General features: G+C 41.1%; 2 protein-coding genes across 3 annotated transcripts in view; one reads left to right on the top strand and one right to left on the bottom strand.

Annotated features, from left to right (window-relative positions):
• LOC310646835 (phosphofurin acidic cluster sorting protein 2-like) overlaps positions 1-23159 on the top strand; it is a 290543-nt gene that overhangs the window by 203252 nt on the left and 64132 nt on the right. The gene's annotated exons all lie outside the window — the stretch shown is intronic.
• MRPL2 (mitochondrial ribosomal protein L2) lies at positions 3148-22897 on the bottom strand. Of its 2 annotated transcripts, none has more exons than XM_083352069.1 (8): positions 22876-22897; positions 21009-21100; positions 19789-19954; positions 16249-16390; positions 15437-15552; positions 11971-12081; positions 11194-11267; positions 3148-3848 (listed from the first exon to the last, which is right to left on the bottom strand). In XM_083352069.1, the coding sequence occupies exons 2-8, from the start codon at positions 21075-21077 to the stop codon at positions 3636-3638; spliced, it is 891 nt and encodes a 296-aa protein (XP_083208195.1). In that variant the 5' UTR covers positions 21078-21100; positions 22876-22897; the 3' UTR covers positions 3148-3635. The 2 variants fall into 2 exon arrangements, with proteins under 2 accessions (XP_083208195.1, XP_083208194.1); XM_083352068.1 differs by lacking the exon at positions 22876-22897 and adding an exon at positions 22000-22102 and having other exon boundaries at positions 3149-3848.

Genomic DNA, 23159 nt, shown 5'->3' with positions numbered 1-23159 from the left:
CCCGCTTTTGCCGCTCCCCCACCCAACCAGTATCCCGCTTCTCCTTCCTCGGCAGCTTTGCAGATGGGCCACACACACACACACACACACACACACACAAAAGCACAGAGAGTTCCCCTTCCCCTTGTACAGGAATGAAAGGCCCCCCGAAGGAAGCCCAGCCTCTTCACCGCACCGATCCGCTGAGGAGGAAAAAAGCTTATTTCTATTGCCACGTGCAAACTAAATTAAAACAACTTGGGAAGCTCGCCTGTGGGCTGCATTTAGAAGGATTTGGGGGCTTTTGTGATTTGCTTCGCCTACAAGTGCCTTAACCACGACTAGCCCATGGCTCCAATTTAACAAATTCCCCAAACAACGCAATTCCTTGCAGCGATGCGGACAAGAGGGAAAGGAAGCCCAGCGGCCGGACCGCGCTCCCGCCCTGCCTCCCCAAGGGCTCGTGCGCGTCCTAATGGCTTGCGCGCGGCCTCTCGCAAGGTTGCTGCCCCTCGTGAGCCCGCTGGCTCCGTCTCTCTCTCTCTCTTCCTTCCTCCCTCCCTCGGTCTCCCCATCCCCCTTTTCCGGCTCAGCCCCACTTCACAAGGAGACCAAAACGGGGACATCATGGCAGAGCGGAGGAGACACAGGAAGCGGATCCAGGTACCGGGCTGGCTTATCTCCTCCCTCTTTTCGCAACCGCTCTGCGGGATGACTTTCCCTTTTCCTTCTGGCTCACCCCCCCGCCGGGTCACCCTTCCCTCCTCCCCCTCCGCCTCCTCCGAGGCCGCCGCTAGTAAGCATCTCTCCTACCGTTTCTGCAGCTTTTCCGTCGCCCCCACCGCCGCTCCCCCTTCCCCGCGGAGCCGGCCGCATCCAGCGCCTTCTTCCTCTGGAGGGGAAATCGTGGCCCCTCCAGTTCCCGCTTCTTTGGGCCAAGCGCCGCCTTGAAGGTTTGGAGAGCTGCGCGCGCACCTCCACCCGTTCGGAGAGGTGCGCGCGCACCAGGCGACTGGGAGCCGCAGGAGACGGCTCAAAGAGCCGCGGGTTGCCGACCCGTGGGCTAGGGGTTCACATACTTTTTCCACCCTGCCCTGTGAATGTTTCCATCTTATTTTCAATTAAAACATGACAACAGCTAATGTTTGTGTAGTATTATTTTAAGCAGACTATGTTTTTCTATTGTTGTGACTTACATGACATTTAGAGCGCATTTTATGGCCAATTCATGCAAAACTCCACATAATCCCAAAGGGTTCACATACTTTTTCTTGCAACTGTATATGCAGCTGTTGTGAGGAAGTCAATAGTAAAAGGACTTAAAAAGAGATTTGATAGTATTAGCAACCATTAAGAAAGCAGTCTATGTAGGTAATTTTCCCTTCATGTCATACTCTATTCCTGCTGATTTTGTGGACACATCTATGGAAGTGAGTTGCAACTGCCATTTTCTAGATCAGGGGTGTCAAACTCAATTTCATTGAGGGCCGCATCAGCGTTGCGGTTTCCCTCAGGGGGCCGGGTGGGTGTGGCCTACTAGGTGGGCATGGCCTACTGGGTGGGCGTGGCTAAAATGCGTATAGCCTACTGGGTGGGCATGGCCAGCTCTACATCATTCGCATCAAGGGTGCCTATAGGGGCCTGGGCAGGAGTGGGACAGATCTGAGGGTCTCTGGCAGGAGGAGGGTCTCTGGGCCAGGGCCAAGGCAGTGGGGGCCGTTCCCTCACTGTTTCCAGGATGGCTTCGCGGGCCGCATGAAACCACTTTGCGGGCCGGTTTTGGCCCCCGGGCCTTGTGTTTGACATGTCTGTTCTAGATGCTTTTCAACATTCCAGTCTAGACCTGATATTCCCTGGTGGTTTTGTGTCAAGCACAAGCCAGATCTAACCCTGCTTATTTTTTAAATCAGCCACTATCATCTGGGTACTGCCACCTGGCTGTATTAAAACATAATTTGCTGTAATTATTGAAATATTTAAATTTTGCACCCGATTTTCAAAAGCTTCAAAAACTTGCAAAACACTAATTCAGCCAATACATTGTTGCAAACACAAGATAGGAATACATAGGTATTGAGACAACTCTTATGCATGTAAGATTTGAAACCAGGCTGTTCTAGAATGATGGGAAGCTGCTTGCAGAAGATGGGGCTTGTAGTTTAACACTTCTGGAGGGGACCATTTTCAGGAAACTGTTCTACACTGTATTGTAGTATATCAATGTGTTGTGACAATGTCACTGCTGATTAAACAATACAATGTTGGGTAATACTGTAGAAATACAGAAAGCCAGCTGGCAATCCAAAAGTACTCTAGAAAAAGTATCCTCCATTGCTCCTATTCCACAGGTGGGCTCTGATGAGCTCACCCATTAATGGTAGCAAACAATACACAGCAGAATCTAACATTTTAAATTTCCAACAATGCTCTGGGACAGCTTTTCTCAACCAAATGTCCTTCTGTCTAGCTGGATTACAACTACGAGGACACACTGGCTGGAAAAATTGGATATCCATTCAGTTAGTCATTGACAGTTGGGCATACAAATTTAAAATGCTGGCTCATATACAGTAAGTTCATTATTTTAATTCTTAATTTACAAAATGAGATATAACGGTGTCTACCTTTCTTATTTTCTGTTCTGAAAATGCTACCACATAATTCTAGTTTAAAGGAAACTATTGATTAGGATCAGTTTGCTGAAAAGTTGTAGTAGGAAGCATTATTTCAGAAACACTAAGTCCACTAGCTAAGTAGGGAGAGTTATTGCTTATATGTTGCAGGAGTTGGGTATGCCTAGTAGTTTAATAACAAAGACTAGAGGTGACATAGCAGTGTTCCAATATCTAAGAGGTTGCCACAAAGAAGAGGGAATCAAGCTGTTCTCCAGAGCACAGAACAAGAAGCAACCATCCTAGAACTAAGGAGAAATTTCCTGACAGTTAAATTAATCAGTGGTATGACTTGCCTCCAGAAGTTGTGGGTCAGGGGTCTTCAAACTTGGCCCTTTTATGACTTGTGGACTTCAACTCCCAGAATTCCTCAGCCAGGCACGCTGGCTTAGGAATTCTAAGAGTTGAAGTCCACAAGTCCACAAGTCATAAAAGGGCCAAGTTTGAAGATCCCTCTTGTGGGTGCTAATGGAGATTTTGAAGAAGAGATTGGACAATCATTGTCTAAAATGGTATAAGGGTTTCCTGCTTGAGCAGGGGGATGGACTAGAAGACCTCCAAGGTCCCTTCCAACTTTATTATTTTGTTTTGTTATTCTATATAAAATATACTTGGTGTTATGTCTGTATTCAAATTATTGACAGTTATTTTCTTTGTGAGTTTGACAATGTATAGCCAGTTTAATGAGATAATACAAAAAACCATAAACAATTTTTTTTTCTAAAATGGACTATAAAACAAGGGAAATCAGTTCTATATTACAACATTCAGAAACTTTTTTTGTGTAGTAGTAGAGTTAAATTGTTTCTCAACAACTCACTAATTCTATATAAGGCTGGACTGTAACTGTATCAGCTTCATACCAAATAAGCTGTTTTCTCAAGAAATTTCGCTAATAGCAAAAAGAAAAGAAAAACAGCAGCTTTGCCAAGTTTGCAGGTGGAGATACACTTTATTTAACAGAATTCTAAAGAACTACTAATGTCAGCCCTGTGCAGCTGGCACTGGCAGGTTCACATAACTTTTTATCGCTGGGAGGGGCCTGATCTTGCGTCCAGCCCATCCCCCTTTCCGCTGCCATAAACCACTGTTTGGTCGCTTTCCTAGCCACCGGTTCCGACCAGCTTTCCCAAGATTTCGTTGGTTGTGTTCAACATTGGAAACTCTTCCCACTGTAGCCATGCATGTTTCCAATACCTGTAAGAAAAAGCGGAATATTCCAGATATTTGTAGGCACCAGACACAATTATTCTATTCTTTGTGCTTTCAATAGCTTTTAAATGTTTAGGTTCATGGGAGAGAAAGTGAGGAAGACTGCATTGAGGACCACTCCAGCTGTACTATCCACTTCTAACCCATCCTCCCTGTGAGAAGAAACCTGGTAACTTGTTTATATAGCCAGAGCTTATCCGAGGACGTCTCCGTGGTCATGTGGCCGGCATGACTAGATGCCAAAGGCGCACGGAACGCTGTTACCTTCCCACCGTAGTGGTCCTTATTTTTCTACTTGCATTTTTACATGCTTTCGAACTGCTAGGTTGGCAGAAGCTGGGATGAGTAACAGGCACTCACTGTTACGCGGCACTCGGGATTCGACCCGCCAAACTGCCGACCTTCTGATCGACAAGCTCGGTGTCCTAACCCACTGACCCACTGTGTCCCTACACACACACACACACACACACACACACACATATCATATATACATACACATACACACACACACACACACACACACACACACACACACACACACATATTCCTTGATAAGATTAAAAATGCGAATCCCAGGCATGTTAAAATTAACAAACAAACGAATACTGGGATGGAATTTAAAAAACAGAGTTTTTATTGCCAAAAAATCAAGCTTTCGTTGGCTAACTGCCAACTGTCGTCAGGATGGAGATGCTGGGGTGGGGAGATTGCATTTATACTGTTGGTGTCTGCACTCTGCTCATGGAGTGCGTCACCAATCTGTTTGTTGAGGTCTGCCGTATTTCTTTGAGTTGTCGCGCATCCGTTTTGGGGGGATGTATTTGTCTCTGTTGTTAAAAGTGAATTGCTGATAGTTCCATGTGTTGTAGCCATAGCTCTGGTCATTGCCCGTGTTCTCATGCCAGGGGTCTTAAATGGTTGTTGCTCTTCTTCTCTGTGTTCAACATTGCAGGGTGGTTGTGTGTTGGTGCAATCTTGGATTTGATACAATGAGGTACTTTGTGAATGCTTGCGCTGTTTATATAATATAAACATATATATTTTTGGATTGCTAACAAAGAATTGGATTGCTAACAAATGGAGACTGATATAGCTATTTCAAACTTATTTGTTCTCATCAGTCAGCCACACCCTTCTGAGATTCGAACCTGGGCTGACTGCACATTAGGCAGTTGTTTTAACCTCTAGGCCACAGGCTCTTTCTCGTTTTGTCAGCTGCATCGGGGAGGGAAGAGGCAGGGGAGATATGTCTTGAGTATTTTGAACACCTTGCCAGCCCAAATACGGGTCAAATCTTTTTGCCTGTATCAGCCCAAACTCAGGCCGTCCACAGGTGGTAGTCACAACTGCGAGCTATTAGAAGACAAGAACTTTCACAGGTGTGGGCACACATGGCTACACATAACCACGTTTTTAATCTAACAGGGACTGAGGCAATTGCCAGTGACAACACTGAAAGCGGCTGCTTGTTTAAGGAAGCTTGGTTTTCAAACCACTCCTCTATCAACCGGCACACAGACCTCCCCCCTGCATACCAGGCACTAAGGAATTGGGAAGAGGAATGACGTGCGCAATATGAAGGCAAACGGCGCAAGCGTTCACAGAGCGCCTCATTGTATTAAAATCAAGATTGCACCAACACACAACCACCCTGCAATATAGAATACAGGGAAGAAGAGCAACAACCATTTAGGACCTCTGGTATGAGAACATGGGCAATTTTATTTATTTTTATTTTTATTGCATTTATATCCCGCCCTTCTCCGAAGACTCAGGGCAGCTTACAAGCTTAGCAGTAGCCTTCATTCCATGTATATGCCTGCTTATTAGGGCTTTCACACACACCCCAAGCGGCATTATTACAAAGTCAGCTTAATTGCCCCCAACAATCTGGGTCCTGACTAGAGCTATGGCTACAACACATGGAACTATCAGCAATTCACTTTTGACAACAGATACCCAGAGACAACTACATCCCCCCAAAACGGATGCGTGACAACTCAATATGGCCGACCTCAACAAACAGATCGGTGACGCGCTCCATGAGCAGAGTGCAGACACCAACAGTATAAATGCAATCTCCCTACCCAAGCGTTTCCATCCTGACGACGTTGGCAGTTAGCCAACGAAAACTTGATCTTTTAGCAATAAAAACTGTTTTAGTTTTTCTTATTGCATCCCAGTGTTCATTTAGTTTGTTAATTTTAATATGCCTGGGATTCACATTCTTAATCTTAGCAAGGAAAATATATATACTGTATATATGTGTGTGTGTGTGTATACACACACTGTATATATATATATATATATATATATATATATATATATATATATATATATATATATATATATATATATATATATATATATATACACACATATATATACATATATATACATATATATATATATACATATATATATATCCCCTTCATGGATTACTGCCTTGTCGTGGCGAAGGGGCTTGCGTAATTCAATGAAGCTATGAGCTATGCCGTGCAGGGCCACCCAAGACGGACAGGTCATAGCTGAGAGTTCTGACAAAACGTGATCCACTGGAGAAGGAAATGGCAACCCACTCCAGTATCTTTGCCATGAAAACCCTATGGACAGTACCAAAAGGCAAAACGATATGATGCTGGAAGATGAGCCCCTCAGGTCGGAAGGCGTCCAATATGCTACTGGGGAAGAGCAGAGGGCTAGTACTAGTAGCGCCAGAAAGAATGAAGCGACTGGGCCAAAGCCGAAAGGACGCTCAGCTGTGGATGTGTCTGGTGGTGAAAGGAAAGTCCGATGATGTAAAGATTTTTTCTCCATAGGAACCTGGAATGTAAGATCCATGAATCAAGGAAAGCTGTACGTGGTCAAACAAGAGATGTCAAGACTGAACATCGACATCTTAGGTATTAGCGAACTAAAATGGACAGGAATGGGTGAATTTAATTCAGATGACCATCAGGTATACTACTGCGGGCAAGAATCCCTCAGAAGAAATGGAGTAGCCTTCATAGTCAATAAAAGAGTAGGAAAATCAATACTGGGATACAATCCTCAAAATGACAGAATGATCTCAGTTCGAATCCAAGGGAAACCATTCAATATCACAGTAGTCCAAGTCTATGCCCCAACCACCAGTGCTGAAGAGGATGAAATTGACCGGTTCTATGAAGCCCTACAGCACCTTATAGAAGTAACACCAAAAAATGATGTCCTTATCATCATGGGGGATTGGAATGCTAAAGTAGGAAGCCAAAAGATAACTGGAATAACAGGCAAGTTTGGCCTTGGAGTACAAAATGAAGCAGGGCACAGGCTGATAGAATTTTGTCAAGAGAATACAATGGTCATAGCAAACACTCTTTTCCAACAACCCAAGAGACGGCTCTACACATGGACATCACCAGACGGTCAACACAGAAATCAGATTGACTATATGCTCTGCAGCCAAAGATGGAGAAGCTCTATACAGTCGGTAAAAACAAGACCAGGAGCTGACTGTGGCTCAGACCATGAGCTTCTCCTTGCAAAGTTTAGGCTTAAACTGAAGAAAGTAGGGAAAAGCACTAGGCCACTCAGGTATGAATTAAATCATATCCCTGTTGAATATACAGTAGAGGTGACAAATAGATTTAAGGAATTAGATCTGATAGACAGAGTGCCTGAAGAACTATGGACAGAGGTTCGCGACATTGTACAACAGGTAGCAACCAAAACCATCCCAAAGAAAAAGAAATGCAAGAAAGCAAAATGGCTGTCTAAGGAAGCTTTGCAAATAGCTGAGGAAAGGAGGAAAGCGAAAGGCAAGGGAGAAAAACATAGATATGCCCAATTGAATGCAGAATTCCAGAGAATAGCTAGAAGAGATAAGAATGCCTTCTTAAATGAACAGTGCAAAGAAATAGAAGAAAACAATAGAATAGGGAGGACCAGAGATCTTTTCAAGAAAATTGAAGAGATGAAGGGAACATTCCATGCAAAAATGGGCATGATAAAGGACCAAAATGGCAGGGACCTAACAGAGGCAGAAGAGATTAAGAAGAGGTGGCAAAATTACACAGAAGAACTATACAAGAATGAGCTTAACGTCCCTGATAATCACAATGAGGTGGTCACTGACCTCGAGCCAGACATCCTAGAATGTGAAGTGAAGTGGGCCTTAGAAAAGCTGAGCAACAACAAAGCTAGTGGAGGTGACAGTATTCCAGCTGAGCTATTCAAAATCTTAAAAGACAGTGCAGTAAAAGTGCTACACTCAATTTGCCAGCAAATTTGGAAAACTCAACAGTGGCCACAGGATTGGAAAAGATCAGTTTACATTCCAATTCCAAAGAAAGGCAGTGCCAAAGAATGTTCAAACTATCGCACCATTGCACTCATTTCTCATGCTAGTAAAGTCATGCTTAAAATCCTACAAGCTAGACTTCAGCAGTATGTAGATCGAGAACTACCAGAAGTACAGGCAGGATTTCAAAGAGGCAGAGGAACTAGAGATCAAATTGCCAACATACGCTGGATCATGGAGAAAGCTAGGGAGTTCCAGAAAAACATCTACTTCTGCTTCATTGACTATGCTAAAGCCTTTGATTGTGTGGATCATAACAAACTGTGGCAAGTTCTTAAAGAGATGGGAGTACCAGACCATCTTATTTGTCTCTTGAGAAACCTATATGCGGGTCAAGAAGCAACAGTGAGAACTGGACACGGAACCACTGATTGGTTCAAAATTGGGAAAGGAGTCCGGCAAGGCTGTATACTGTCGCCCTGCCTATTTAACTTATATGAAGAGCACATCATGAGAAAGGCAGGGCTAGATGAATCAAAAGTTGGAATTAAGATTGCCGGAAGAAATATCAACAACCTAAGATATGCAGATGATACCACTCTAATGGCAGAAAGTGAAGAAGAACTAAAGAGCCTCTTGTTGCGGGTGAAGAAGGAGAGTGCAAAAGTTGGGTTGAAACTTAACATTAAGAAAACCAAGATCATGGCATCTGGCCCTCTCAATTCCTGGCAAATAGATGGGGAAGAAATGGAGGTAGTGACAGATTTTGTTTTCCTGGGCTCCAAGATCACTGCAGATGGGGACTGTAGCCAAGAAATTAAAAGACGCTTGCTCCTGGGAAGGAAAGCCATGGCAAATCTAGACAGCACACTAAAACGCAGAGACATCACCCTGTCGACAAAAGTGCGTATAGTCAAGGCTATGGTCTTCCCAGTTGCAATGTATGGCAGTGAAAGTTGGACCATAAGAAAGGCTGAGCGCCAAAGAATTGAGGCCTTTGAACTGTGGTGCTGGAGAAGACTCCTGCGAGTGCCTTGGACTGCAAGGCGATCAAACCGGTCAGTCCTAGAGGAGATCAATCCTGACTGCTCTTTAGATGGCCAGATCCTGAAGCTAAAACTCAAATACTTTGGCCACCTAATGAGAAAGAAGGATTCACTGGAGAAGAGCCTAATGCTGGAAAGATCGAGGGCAATAGAAGAAGGGGACGACAGAGAATGAGGTGGCTGGATGGAGTCACTGAAGCAGTAGGCGTGAGCTTAAATGGACTCCAGAAGATGGTGGAAGACAGGAAGGCCTGGAGGAACGTTGTCCATAGGGTCGCGATGAGTCGGACACGACTTCGCAGCTAACAACAACAACTATATATATATATATATATATATATATATATATATATATATATATATATATATATATATATATATATATATATATATATATATATATATATTATATATATGTATATGTAAATTACTAACAAAGAATTAAAGGGAAACTGAGATGCATTTCTGACTCCTTAGTCGTCCTCAGTCAGCTATACCCTTCTGAGATTCGAACCTGGGCTGATTGCATACAAGGCAGTGTTATTTGCCTCTAAGCCACAAGGTCCCTCTCGCTCTGTTAGCTTTTTTCTGCAAGGGAAGATATGTTTCAAATGTTAACTATTTAGATTACCTTGCTAGGCCCCAAACATGGGGCAAATCTTTATTTCCTGTTTTCAGCCTATCTTGAAGGCTATCAAACACGCAGTAGTCAACTGGACAATTTATATATTTGTGTAAATTACTAACAAAGAATTAAAGGGAAACTGAGATGCATTTCTGACTCCTTAGTTGTCCTCAGTCAGCTATACCCTTCTGAGATTCGAACCTGGGCTGATTGCATACAAGGCAGTGTTATTTGCCTCTAAGCCACAAGGTCCCTCTCGCTCTGTTAGCTTTTTTCTGCAAGGGAAGATATGTTTCAAATGTTAACTATTTAGATTACCTTGCTAGGCCCCAAACATGGGGCAAATCTTTATTTCCTGTTTTCAGCCTATCTTGAAGGCTATCAAACAGGCAGTAGTCACACCTGTATGCAATCAGCCTGTATGCAATCAGCCCAGGTTCGAATCTCAGAAGGGTATAGCTGACTGAGGACGACTAAGGAGTCAGAAATGCATCTCAGTTTCCCTTTAATTCTTTGTTAGTAATTTACACAAATATATGAATTGTCCGTGACTACTGCCTGTTTGATAGCCTTCAACATAGGCTGAAAACAGGAAATAAAGATTTGCCCCATGTTTGGGGCCTAGCAAGGTAATCTAAATAGTTAACATTTGAAATATATATATATATATATATATATATATATATATATATATATATATATATATATATTACACACACGTTCACACACACACACACATGTGATTCAAGCAACACTGCAGGATAACCCAAGCGCCCCCCCAATCACTTTTATTATTTATTTATTATTTAAATGTATATACCGCCCTATTCCCATAGGACTCAGGGCGGTTTACAGGGAAAATTAAAATACATAGCATACAAAATTAAAATCAGTTAAAACTATTAATTAAATTACAGTCCCTGAAGTTAAACTAAATCCCAATTAAATTAAATTAAAACCCCTCAGTCTGGGCCAAACAGCTCGAAGAACCAGGTTTTCAAGTCCCGGCGAAATGAGCGAAGGTCGGGGGCAGTCCTGAGTTCCGTGGGAAGTTGGTTCCATAGGGCCGGCGCGCCCACAGAGAACGCCCTTCCCCTGGGAATAATCCGCCGGCATTCCTTAACTGGTGGTACCCTGAGAAGGCCCTCCCTGTGGGAGTGCACAGGACGATGGGAGTTGATGCCGGCAGCAGGTGTTCCCTTAGATACTTTTCTAAATGTGTTGGAATGTCAGGCCAAAAGAGGCACTGTTTGCAGGGAAGCACTGATGAAAAAAGCAAAATAGATGATGCTGTTCCCCATCAAGACAATTCTAGGTGTCAAAAGAGCCTAGCTTTTTATCTTCACTAATATTCCCAAACTCTAAAGGGCTTACCTGTATTTGCCTCTTGGAAGGCAACTGTATAATGGCTGTTCCATTCATTTTCCTCAGTAATACCCCACAGGTTCCTAAAAAAGAAATTATCAGCCAGACTGCAATGTTCTGACTAAACACCACACTGAAGACCAGCAGAGAAATCACCAGACTACTTTTTTTTTCCAACCTATTCCAATAGAAACAAAAATCCGGGATCTGCTATAGGCCAGTTTTGCCTGATGTGATATCCTAAAGCTGCATTGGCAGCCATCATACAAAATTAGTATCAGGCACCAACCGCTTAGCATTTGAGGCTGGAGTCATTACTTAAACTCTTGTAGTCAGTCCATTGTGTTGAATAGGAATACATTTGGATGATAGTCTGAAACTAGACTGAGCGTAGCATCAAATTAATACTCTTGCTGTATGCATTGAACATCTATTAAACATAACTTCATTTCCAGCATTATCATTGGCATAGATTTACAATCTGAAACACATTCTGAAGATCATGTTCTACAATACCTAATGCTGAATATATTTCACCCTCTATTTAATTAACATAATTAGAATGACTAGCATGAGTGCTGAATGTAACTTGGTGACTGTAAACATTCCACATTAACTGAATAAAATGATTTAGGAAGGGTCATGCCTATCTACTGTCAAGGGTTTCTCCTATCTCATTCTGGAATGTGTGGTTTTTATCACTTTTTTATTAGGCATCTAAGCCATGAGTTAATGAGACTTGCTTCAATCCTTTCAAACTGCTTCTGGTTTCTACCGGATCCTGACCTGCTGCTCGGATATACTGTGCTCCTTTCCCAGGATGACTCTCCAAGTTATTTATGAGGGTTCCAAGTGGTAGAGCTCCAACTGGATAGGCATCCCCATCGTTAGCAGAAACTGAAAGACAAAAAAAATAAGAACATTGAATATAGTAGTAGTAGTAGTAGTAGTAGTAGTAGTAATAAAACAACTGCAGCACCACTTGAACACCATTGGCATTGACAAAATCCCCATTAGTCAATTGCAAAAGGCGACCTTACTAGGAACTGCTTCCATCCTAGTGTGGCCTTACCAAGGCATTGTAAATTTATATTAACACTTCACGTGATCTTGATTCTACCCCTCTGTTAATGCAGCCTAGAACTGTGCTGGCTTTTTGGGCAGCTGCAGCACACTGCTGGCTCATATTTAAGTGATTGTCCAGTAGGACTCCGAGATCCCTTTTACAGTTACTAATAATGAGCAAGGTACCACCTATACTATACCTGTGCATTTGGTTTTTCTTGCCTAAATGTAGAATCTTACTTTTTTCACCATTGAATTTCATTTTGTTAGATAGCGCCCAGTGTTCGAGTCTGTCCAGATCCTGCTTTATCTTAAACCTGTCTTCTGGAGTGTTGGCTATTCCTGCCAGCTTGATGTCATCTGCAAATTTGATGAGTTCCCCATCTATCCCCTCATCCAAATCGTTGATGAAGATGTTGAAGAGCACTGGGCCCAGAACAGAGCCCTGGGGCATCCCACTACATACTTCATTCCATGTATATGCAGAACATAACAAATAAATGGGACAGGCTAGAAAAAAGTAGTGTACCAGGGAAAAATAAATAAAATATCTGCAATGAAATATTGAGAGGAAGAAATGAACTTAGCTCACGTGCAGGAGCTAAATAGCAGAAGGGCAGAAGAGGGAGCAAGGAGATGCATCCAAATATGTATCCATTCGTGCACACTTTTAAGGAAAGATGCTTAAACAACAGGATCGCTTAATTTTTTTAAAAAAAGTCACGATACTTCTCAAATATTTTTTGATTTGGTTTACAAATCTGAGTTTGGTTTTTATGTGCAGACATTTCATTATTTAACTAGGTAACATCATCAGTGCAAGTGAGTGTAAGTTTGTTCTCTGTTTATATACAGTTCTGGTGGGGATATAGTTTTCTCCCAGAACACAGAAAGATCCTGACAACCACTATCAAGACTACATCTCTTAAGAGAAGTTGACAAAAGGAAAACAAAACTCCAAACCAAATTGGTCAAGCTAAACTCCAGAAGCAAAGAGATATCTAAGTGGGTAACTAACACATCCAGCCACCCATTATCCTCCAGAAATATCTCAACTATAACATAGAGCAGGGGTGTCAAACTGCCAGCCCACGGCCGGATGCAACATCCAGAAGCCGCACCCACCCCGTTGCCGGCAATGGCAAAACAGTCCAAATACGTCTCACGATGTCACGTGATGTTGCGAGTTTGACATGTCTGACATAGAGGATGTCAATCAGTTAGAATTCTTTGCAGTCTGGGAAGCAGCATTTAAAACCACAGGACTTGCCACAGAGACCCAAGAAAACATTTAGCACTGATGATGTTATCTAGTTTGATAATGAAACATCTGCAAGAAAATAACCGAGGTCAGAAAGCCGCAAGAACTCCACAGTTCAACTCTGAGCTACAAATATTCTCTTCTGAGTAAGAAAACATGGCAGACATCATACTACAGACCAGAAGAAAACAGAATCAGAACCAACTCAAAGCAGCACTTTGAGGCAGGACAGAGCAGTACTCAAAAACCTAAAGAATGACCTAAACTATTATCTTCTCAACAGGCAAAGGCCATACCAGAGTTATCATGGATACTTATAGAAAGCTAAAGAACTACTGGAGGACAAATAAACCTACATCCCATAAACACCAATTAAATCCAGAAACTGGAATTTAAATTAAATTCCAATTAAATCCAGAAACTGGATAACCAGATCAAGAGAACCCTTAACAACCTAACCAAGAAATGTCAAATCCCAAAAGAACAGTGGCAGGATATTCCAGAATGATATTCCAGTTTGCTTTTTTGCCTGGGGCCCGTAGGCGCTGCTCACCATAAGAAGACCTCATCTTACCACCATCCCTCTTTTTGGTTCTGCTTTTTTGCATATTTTAGAATTTTAATGTGCATAATTTAAAATTATTTTTATTTATCTTTTTATCATTTGTAAGCTCTCCAGAGTTGCCTTATGGGCGCATATAAATTTAATAAATAAATTACACAATCCCAATATATCACCTTCATTCATAGATCCAGAACTAGCCAAAGAATCCATTACAGCAGTATTACACAACACCCTGGCCTAGCCAAATACAATAATGCTGAAATACCCAGATTCGTGGATCTCATCAACCTTTGCCTCACAACGTATTTTCAGTTTGATAGATAAATATACCAACAACTCTCAGGAAATCCAGTAGGATCCCCATTCTCAAAATTCATAGCAGAGACTATAATGTAGCATTTAGAAACTACAGCACTCTCGTACACAAAACCAAAAGTATGGATCTAATATTTAGGCAATACTTTGCCATAATAAAAAAGGAACACCCAGAGAACATACATGAGATAATCAACAACATCTTCAAAGGAATATAATGATAAAGAAAACAACAGCACACAATCTTTCCTGGATATGCTCATCAGCAGAGGAAATGATAGCAAATTAGAAATTCAAGTCTATCAAACACTATTCACATTAATGCTCCATTACCAATGTAGTAACCCACCCTCTCGTAAGAGGTGCTGTGTAAGAACATTATTCAGACAAGGGCAAACACACTACAGCAACCCAGACCACCAGAAGTTGGAAATAGATAACCTATACAAATAACTATACAACATCTTCAAAAAAGTGCAAAACCATGAAAGTTTTATCAAAAAGTGCCTGAACACACAACCTAATAAGGCACAACCAACACAAACTATGAAAAGGATAACACTTTAAACATGTCAGAAACTACAAAAAGACTGTTACAACTACATGGCATCACTGTAGCGCACAACCCTAAGTTACACACACACACACACACACACACACACACACACAGATTCTATTAGTCTACAACAGGGGTCTTCAAACTTGGCCCTTTTATGACTTGTGGACTTCAATTCCCAGAAATCCTCAGCCAGGCACCCTGGCTGAGGAATTCTGGGAGTTGAAGTCCACAAGTCATAAAAGGGCCAAGTTTGAAGACCCCTGGTCTACAACATCATCCTTAGAAAAGTAGACTACAGCCAATCCTTCAATATTAATAAAAATCAGCTTGCAATGTGATGTCAAAATTCTTCTTTGCTTAGCTTTAGTTTACCATATAAGATAATCATAAATTGGGAGTATCTTAACAACATTTTAGAGGAAGTAATATATTTTGAAACCTTGCCATTCACATCTTTAGTAGCTTAAGTAGCATTTCAAATATTTACCTGCCATCCTTTCTATTTTTCCTGAAGTTTTGATAATGTCACCAGCCACCATATTTTCAGTTGCAATGATCCAGCGTTTCCGCTTCTCTCCAGCTACTAGAGCTATATGACCTGTTCTTCATAGGGAATGGGAAAAAAATCAATAAAAGGTGAACAGTTTAGTGTATTAGCTTTACTCAGAATAAAAAGTAAACCAGCTGGGCAAGAAAGATGTCAAAACATTTTTTGTACAACTGTTCAGAGATAAAAATCTATCAGCATTATGAGCTAATCAAGCAGATTGCTTGCTTCTCAGTGAGATGTTGGAGGGAGAGCTGCAACCCAATCCCAGTTACATCAAGACTTTTGATTTCCATTCCTAAAGATATTCCTAAAAATAGCATCTTGATATGAACCATGGAATAACCTATTTAGACAACAAAGTGAAAAATCGCTTCTTGATGTGAACCAGTGGTCTTTCTCTGTTTTTAAAACTACACATCTTCCACCAGCTATTATTTCCTAATGCTTTATTTCATTAGTTTTTCTACAGTAGTTTGTGTTCCTTACAGTGATCAGTTATTTTTCCAAATGTTACTTAACAAACTCAATCTTGATAGTGTTCTTTTCAGGGGATTATCTTTTCTCCAGGGCTTTTCCATGCTAATAGTTCTGAATATTGTATTTTTAAGACTATCAAGTTGCTCTGAATCTACAGATACTTCCTTTATGTTTGGTTGTTGCTGTCAAGCAATAGTATTTACAAAACTAAAATGAAACTGAAACTCAACAAACCTTCAATCTGCTTGTCAACTCAATTGACTATTACTTACCTACATGGATCATATCGGACCAAAAGCACTTTTTCCTCAAATGGACTTGGCTGTGCTGCATCTGGATAACGCAGTCTTTGGAAATCAATCATACGGTAGCATTGTTTATTTCCTCCTCCAATTCCATGCACGCGGATACGACCTTATGGTGGAAACAGCACTTTTTAACCATCATGTATTGCACTGAAACACTATATTCCAGCTGCAAGATTTCTTTTTATAATGATAAAAATTTCAAAAGTGTATGAAATCACTGAGCTCTCATAAGATATTCAAGCAAGAATATAACAATTTCACAAAATTTGGCAATTTTACAAGAAATTTTTGGAAAACCTATAGATGGCATTCCATGAAGATTTCTGGAAATCATGTTGCCAATCTCTGTTATATCAAATAAATGATTAAAATGATTAAAAATTAATCTCAGAAAAATCTCTAGCAACCCTACTTTTATTATAAATTACAGAGACTAAAGATAAAGCCCAAAATGTCTATTGTTTTATGTTGGAAAAAATATGCTTGCTTTTGAATTTTTGTTAATCTGGAGAAAAAGATAAAACAAAAAGCTCAAAATATTATTTGGTATTACCTTTCCTACAAGGCATAATTTTAAAAGTTTTATATCTGTTCCTTGCTTATCAATGAGCTTGGTTAGCAACCATTTGCAAATACGAGAGTTATAAACAATTCACTTTCTGACCAGTGTTCACATTTACATCAAATTTCATGCACCTGACAACAATGCACATCAGAATGAGAGTAATGCTGGCACAATATTAACTGAATGAGACAACAGCAATCAGTAATCTTCACAGCATCGTCTCTCTGTCACATGTCCATGCTCAACAATCAAATCATTGGAAGGAAGGTCAGTCACTAACCGGGTTGGGTACACATAAAGATCAAATATAAAAATCATAAAATATAATTATATTCATTTATATAATCAACATGTGACTCAGGGCAAAGTACATAAATAATATGCTTCTGGGTTCAATTCAAAGTGCTGGTGATGACCTCTACAGCCCTTCATGGAATGGGGCCAGTTATTTCAGGGATTACCTCTCCCTGCTTACAACTATCCATTCCATCAATTCTGGCAAGGGAGGCATGCTCAGGTCCTATTTAATAGGGAATGCAATCTGGCCAGCCCAGGAAGAAAACTCTTCCTTCATGGCACTCACCCTTTAGAACATCATTCCCCCAGATTGCCCTGACACTACCAGCCTTTCATAAGCCCTTGAAGATATGGCTTTCTCACTGGGCTTTAAGATCCATGTGTGCAGCAGAGCCTGTACAGTACTTGAGTGTTGATTACTGTTTTTATACCTTAGCCTTAATTGTGTTCTATGGGGTTGTTATAGCATATATCCTTTTCATATTGCATTTCTTTTTTATATTTAATTGTTGTAAGCCATGTAGAGACATCTGAGATGGACAGCTCCTTTAATTAAAATAAATAAAATTATAAATTCAATTAAAAACCTATCTATTGTTAAAGACTATTTTTGCTTTGCCAGATAGATAACAGTTTTCATGTGGCTGAATATTATTTGATCAGCTGAATCATCTTCTATTTTATATAGTTCTTTTATTATAAAGTGATAGTTAACTATAAACTGTCCTCATTAGTATGCTTTAGAAGTATGAAATCTAAATCTTCAAATAAATGAACATGAATGCTCACAGAACATAGAATACTGTAGTACAGGGCTTTTCAACCAGTGGTACGGATACCACCTGTGGTACATTGGCACCTGGCAGGTGGTACGTGACCATCCTAGAAAAGTGGTAGCAGGGGAGGGGAATGAGCTGAACCGGTGGCAGCACCGCACAAGCCTGAGTGAGAGATGGCTGGAGCTGCAGGGCTGTCAGGGCTCAGCAAAAGCGCCAGGTTCAGTGCTTCTTCGGAGCTGTCAAGGCTCAGTGGAAGCGCCAGGATCAGTGCCAGGCTCCAACTGGAGCTCGGTGCTGATCTTGGCGCTTCTGAGCCCAGAAGAAGCGCCGATCAGCTGGAATGTTGCAGCATCTCCAGGATCTTGTGATTTACATTCAGATGCTTGGCAACTGATTCATAAATATGATGGTCACAGTGTCCCAGGGTCATGTGAAGTGACCAAAACCTGCTGCAATCACCCAGCAGACAGGGAATAAAAACCAAACTCCCCCCATCTCACCCCTGCTGCCAATCCTCAACAGAAATGTTCACAACAATGAAAACCTCAGACAGGAGGAAGAGCGCCGCCAGGCAGGCAGGTGTCTTGCTCGGCTGTGGCTTGGGGGGCACTCTTTTCAGTGCCATTGTAACTTCGAACAGTCACCAAGCAAACTGTTGTAAGTCGAGGACTACCTGTACTTCATCACTTTTTTCCTTTTTTTGGTCAAGTTTTTGACACCTTGCTAGGCAACTGGTGGTACTTCGATGTTACCATATCCTAAAAGTGGTACAGTGGGTGAAAAGGTGCCCCTGCTGTAGTATATGAACTCTAAACATACCATTTTGTGAATGCCGTGGCACTACACACAACCTCTCTCGCAAACATGGATTTTAAGCCATCAAGAACATTATCCCTCATGTTCACACAGCACACCTTGCCACTTGTTTTTGTAACTCACTCATAATATATACCTGCAAATCAATGGCACAGCCATACAAATATGACTCCATAGTATGACAGAACTGACAGAATTAAATCAGAATGAACTATCTACCTAATGAGATCAATAGACAAATCAATAGAACTGGATCAATTCTCATGGAGGATTTATTAAAAAACCAATCTCCCCAGGAATTCCATTGGCTGTTATCTAGAGTTCACAGGTACATACATTATTAATAAGCTATAACCAATATTTGACAATGAGTGTATTTTGTCAGACATTGGATGACAGATCCATACATACAGATAACCACCCAACCTGCAGCAGATTCTCAACGGAACAAGAAATAGCATAGCAATGAGACAAACAAGAAACAAGACCCTGCAACAAATCAAGATATCTATTTTTCCTCCATATTTACACCACCAGCATTATCATAAATCCCATCAACTTCACATACATGTTAAGAGACCCCCCTTCATGTAATTTTCTTCTAAAGTAATATATACCATTATTTGCAGTGCTCTTCTGAATTCATTGTAGGACCAAACAAGCAATGCTTTGCACAAAATAATACTCAAGACATCAAGAATTAAAATAGGAACAAAGTAATACTTGAGCATTTCAAACTTCTAGACATTCCATTCTAGATATCAAAGTGCTCATTTTGGACACAAGAAATTTCACCAGTGCAATCAAGCAAAAGATTATTGAATTTTCAAGACATCTGAAAATGTTTCAAAAACACAATGGATTTTTAACACATTATAATCATTAATTGACACAATACTTGTTCCAATGTAACTGGCATCAGCATAACCATCCAACCGGTAACTTTTGCCCGCTTCTCCTTTCCCTCCTCCCAGTTTAAATTCTACAACAATCTGACACTCCTTTGCATCTGATGAAGTGAAAAAAACCTACAGGGACAGAACATACCTGTGTGATCTCGACCTCCTGTCTTTGTTGTGGGAATGGGCTTAATGGTATACTTTGTCCTGCATTTCCACAGAGGATCTCTAGCTAACACAGAGGTAGAAGTACTGATTTCACGGGATGCACCAAATTGGCTAATAAGATAAAGAGCACGGAAAGATGCAGGGATCTAGTAAAGGCAAGCAAAGCAAACAGGATATTATGAATGGTAAATTTTTAACTACAGGGGCATAACTGAATATAACATGAACCAAAAGTTTTCATCTTTGTTGTATAATGTTTTAGAAAATATACGTTGAAATACAGCGACAGTTTAGCAGCAAAGTTCTAAAACATTTTTCTATTATATGTTAAATATGAAGCCATTTTTGCAGATTTCCTGCAAAACAAAGCTGCTTCCTCTAAAATTCACAGCATGTAATAAGAATATCCAAAACTAAAAATGTTACAATCAAAATAGATAAAGGTAAAGGTAAAGGTTCCCCCGCACATGCATTCTAGTCGTTTCCAACTCTAGGGGCTGGTGCTCATTTCCGTTTCAAAGCCGAAGAGCCAGCGCTTGTCCGAGGACGTCTCCGTGGTCATGTGGCCGGCATGACTAAATGCCAAAGGCGCACAGAACACTTTTACCTTCCCACCATAGTGGTCCCTATTTTTCTACTTGCATTTTTACGTGCTTTCGAACTGCTAGGTTGGCAGACGAGTAACAGGCGCTCACTCTGTTACGCGGCACTCGGGATTCGACCCGCCAAACTGCCGACCTTCTGATCGACAAGCTCAGTGTCCTAACCCACTGAGCCACCGCGTCCCTCAAAATAGATACCTGATTATTAAAACCAAATAAAATTAAGATGTTCACCCTACTTAAGTGTTTAAATCAGGAGCACTTATTTTACATTGAAGGAGGAAAGGCATCTGCAAATGTTTGGAAATATTAACACACATGTAAACGAAGACCGTGTCTTGAAAATTAAAGCTTAGTTCAGGCCTTTATATGGCAGGAAAAATAATTAAGATGGTGTAAAATCTACTAAGTAATTCTACTCAGAGAGAATAAAAGCAAAATAATCCCATTTTTTATCTTATCAGTTTATATAGCTGCCTTGAGCTCATATGTGAGTGATGTTAGAGATATTTGCTTGGAGGAAGAGCACTAGTACAAGAAGATCCAGAGTCCTGTATGATTTATAATCCATATGGCCAAAACAGCAAAGTAAATATACCTGTGGAAAATGAGGACTTGAAGACAGCAGCAGGGAACCAAAGGGGCGGATCAAGTTTGATATTGCCATTAGGAATAACTACTTGTTCTCTGCTGCAGACAGAAATAAGACAATGTACATTAGAGTTAATACATACATCTTAACCCTTTCGTTCATAAGCAAATCTACATCTTCAATTCCTTCCATATATTCATGATCTTCACACAATCAGACTACTTTTATTCAGCTCTATCAGTCTTCCCCCTTTCTCTTAGTTTGATATAGAACACATAGGTAGCTGGAACTAACAGCCCGGATTGTTAATGAATGCATTCATAAAGAATTGCATTATTAGTGCATAAGCAGGGGAAATATATTTTATATTTGTAATATTTCTGTTTGACAGATTGCTGTACAGGACAATTGCAGAGGATAAACTCATTGCACCCTAAAAGGCAGATTTGAAATAATAGGTTATCCTTAAATAATTTTTATTTATTTTATTTTTTATTTTATTTTAATTCCATTTATATCCCGCCCTTCTCCGAAGACTCAGGGCAGCTTACAAGCTTAGCAGTAGCCTTCATTCAATGTATATGCCTGCTTTTTAGGGCTTTCACACATCCCCCCCAAGCGGCATTATTACAAAGTCAGCTTAATTGCCCCCAACAATCTGGGTCCTCATTTTACCTACCTCGGAAGGATGGAAGGCTGAGTCAACCTTTTGTAGATGATAGCGGTTATATCTGCAAAAAATACATTTCGCTGCCATCTTTCTCATTTTATTTAGCTGAAGTCAGGAGGCACGGTTTCTGTTTATAGTCATAGATCATTGACTCCACTGACTTTGTATTAATTTCGCCCTCTCCGCTAAAATCACGCACAGAATGAGTTGAGAGGATATTTTTATAACTTTAAAATATTATAGAGCAATCCTCTTTTTGGATGCAGAAGGAATATTCCGGTAATAATATTTTCCTTTGGAGCAATGAAGTTTTCCGCCTGCACTTACCCAGAATCGCACTTCAGAGCGCAGCCATATCGCGTCTCGTTCTGTCCTCCCCAATCGGGAGCATGCGCACCCTGACCCGGAAAAACCGCTATGAAGAAGCGGAAAGCTTAGACCAGCGTTTTCCAACCTTAGGAACTTGAAGATGCGTGGACTTCAACTCCCAGAATTCCCCAGCCAGCATAGCTGGCTGGGGAATTCTGGGAGTTGAAGTCCACGCATCTTCAAGTTCCTAAGGTTGGAAAACGCTGGCTTAGACTACCCAGCTGGTTTTCGTGTAAGACTTTATAGACGCGATCTGGCTTTCACAAGCTTGGTCCCCAGATGTGGCTGGGCTGCAATTTTTATCGTCCCGGCCAGGTTGATCTTTTAGCGAACTACCCAGAACTATTCGGTTTATTAAACCTTATTTGCCTGGATGTGTACCATAAAGGATTTTGGTTTTGTTCTCCGGCGTAGAATTCCTCTGCCTGTTTGGCGGACAGAATTTTCGGAAATGAAGTTTCCGATCTCCTACATCGGAAACAGCCTCGCTTTAATTTGTTACAATTAAAAGACAACGTCACGCATTCGACAGATTCTCCTTGGCAGATAGTCGTTTGACAATAAGATCCTTAGTCGAGGCTAGATTTTATTGCAGTCGCACTGGCTCCTTTGGCAGTAAAGTTCATGCCCCCCCGCCCGCAAAAGCAGCCAATTCTTTTTTTCCCCTGAATCAACTTTAAGGGCAGGAGCAGGGCACTACCTAAGGTAGGTTGCAAAAGTCCTCGCAATCGTTAAGATAGCGGTAAACCTTATTTACAAGTTCTAACGCTTTACTACACTCTACGAACGGTATGGAGTTTTGCAGCCCGGAGCCAGTAATTGGACTCACAAGACCTCGTTACCAGCCTTGAGAAAAGACGGGTTCAAAGTCTATCCATGTGGTCGCTACGGGTTGATGGCACATAATCAATCAACCAAAGTCTAGCTCAGTGTTTTTCAACATTGGCAATTTTATAATGTGCGTATGTTCCAAGTTGCCAAAGTTCAAAAATCACTAAAATAGGTCATTACATCACGTAACGTTCGACGCCCTCTCCCCTCCTCTCCAACCTTAAAGGGAAAAAAAAATCAGTTATCCAGATGCATTTCGGGACACGACCCGCTAGGGCAGGGGTAGG

Source organism: Vipera ursinii, assembly GCF_947247035.1.
Source record: "Vipera ursinii genome assembly, chromosome: 1".
NCBI lineage: Eukaryota > Metazoa > Chordata > Lepidosauria > Squamata > Viperidae > Vipera > Vipera ursinii.
Note: the sequence above shows the minus strand (reverse complement) of the source record. Positions and strands in the feature narration are given on the sequence as shown.

Bases quoted from the DNA above. Each gene is read 5' to 3' on its own strand.
- MRPL2 (XM_083352069.1), bottom strand. From the start codon at position 21,077: ATGGCAATATCAAACTTGATCCGCCCCTTTGGTTCCCTGCTGCTGTCT. The intron at 15,553-16,248 runs GTAAGTAATAGT...TTCCCTATGAAG, and splicing joins GTCCGATATGATCCATGTAG to AACAGGTCATATAGCTCTAG. The intron at 12,082-15,436 runs GTAAATATTTGA...TTTGTCTTTCAG, and splicing joins AAAAATAGAAAGGATGGCAG to TTTCTGCTAACGATGGGGAT.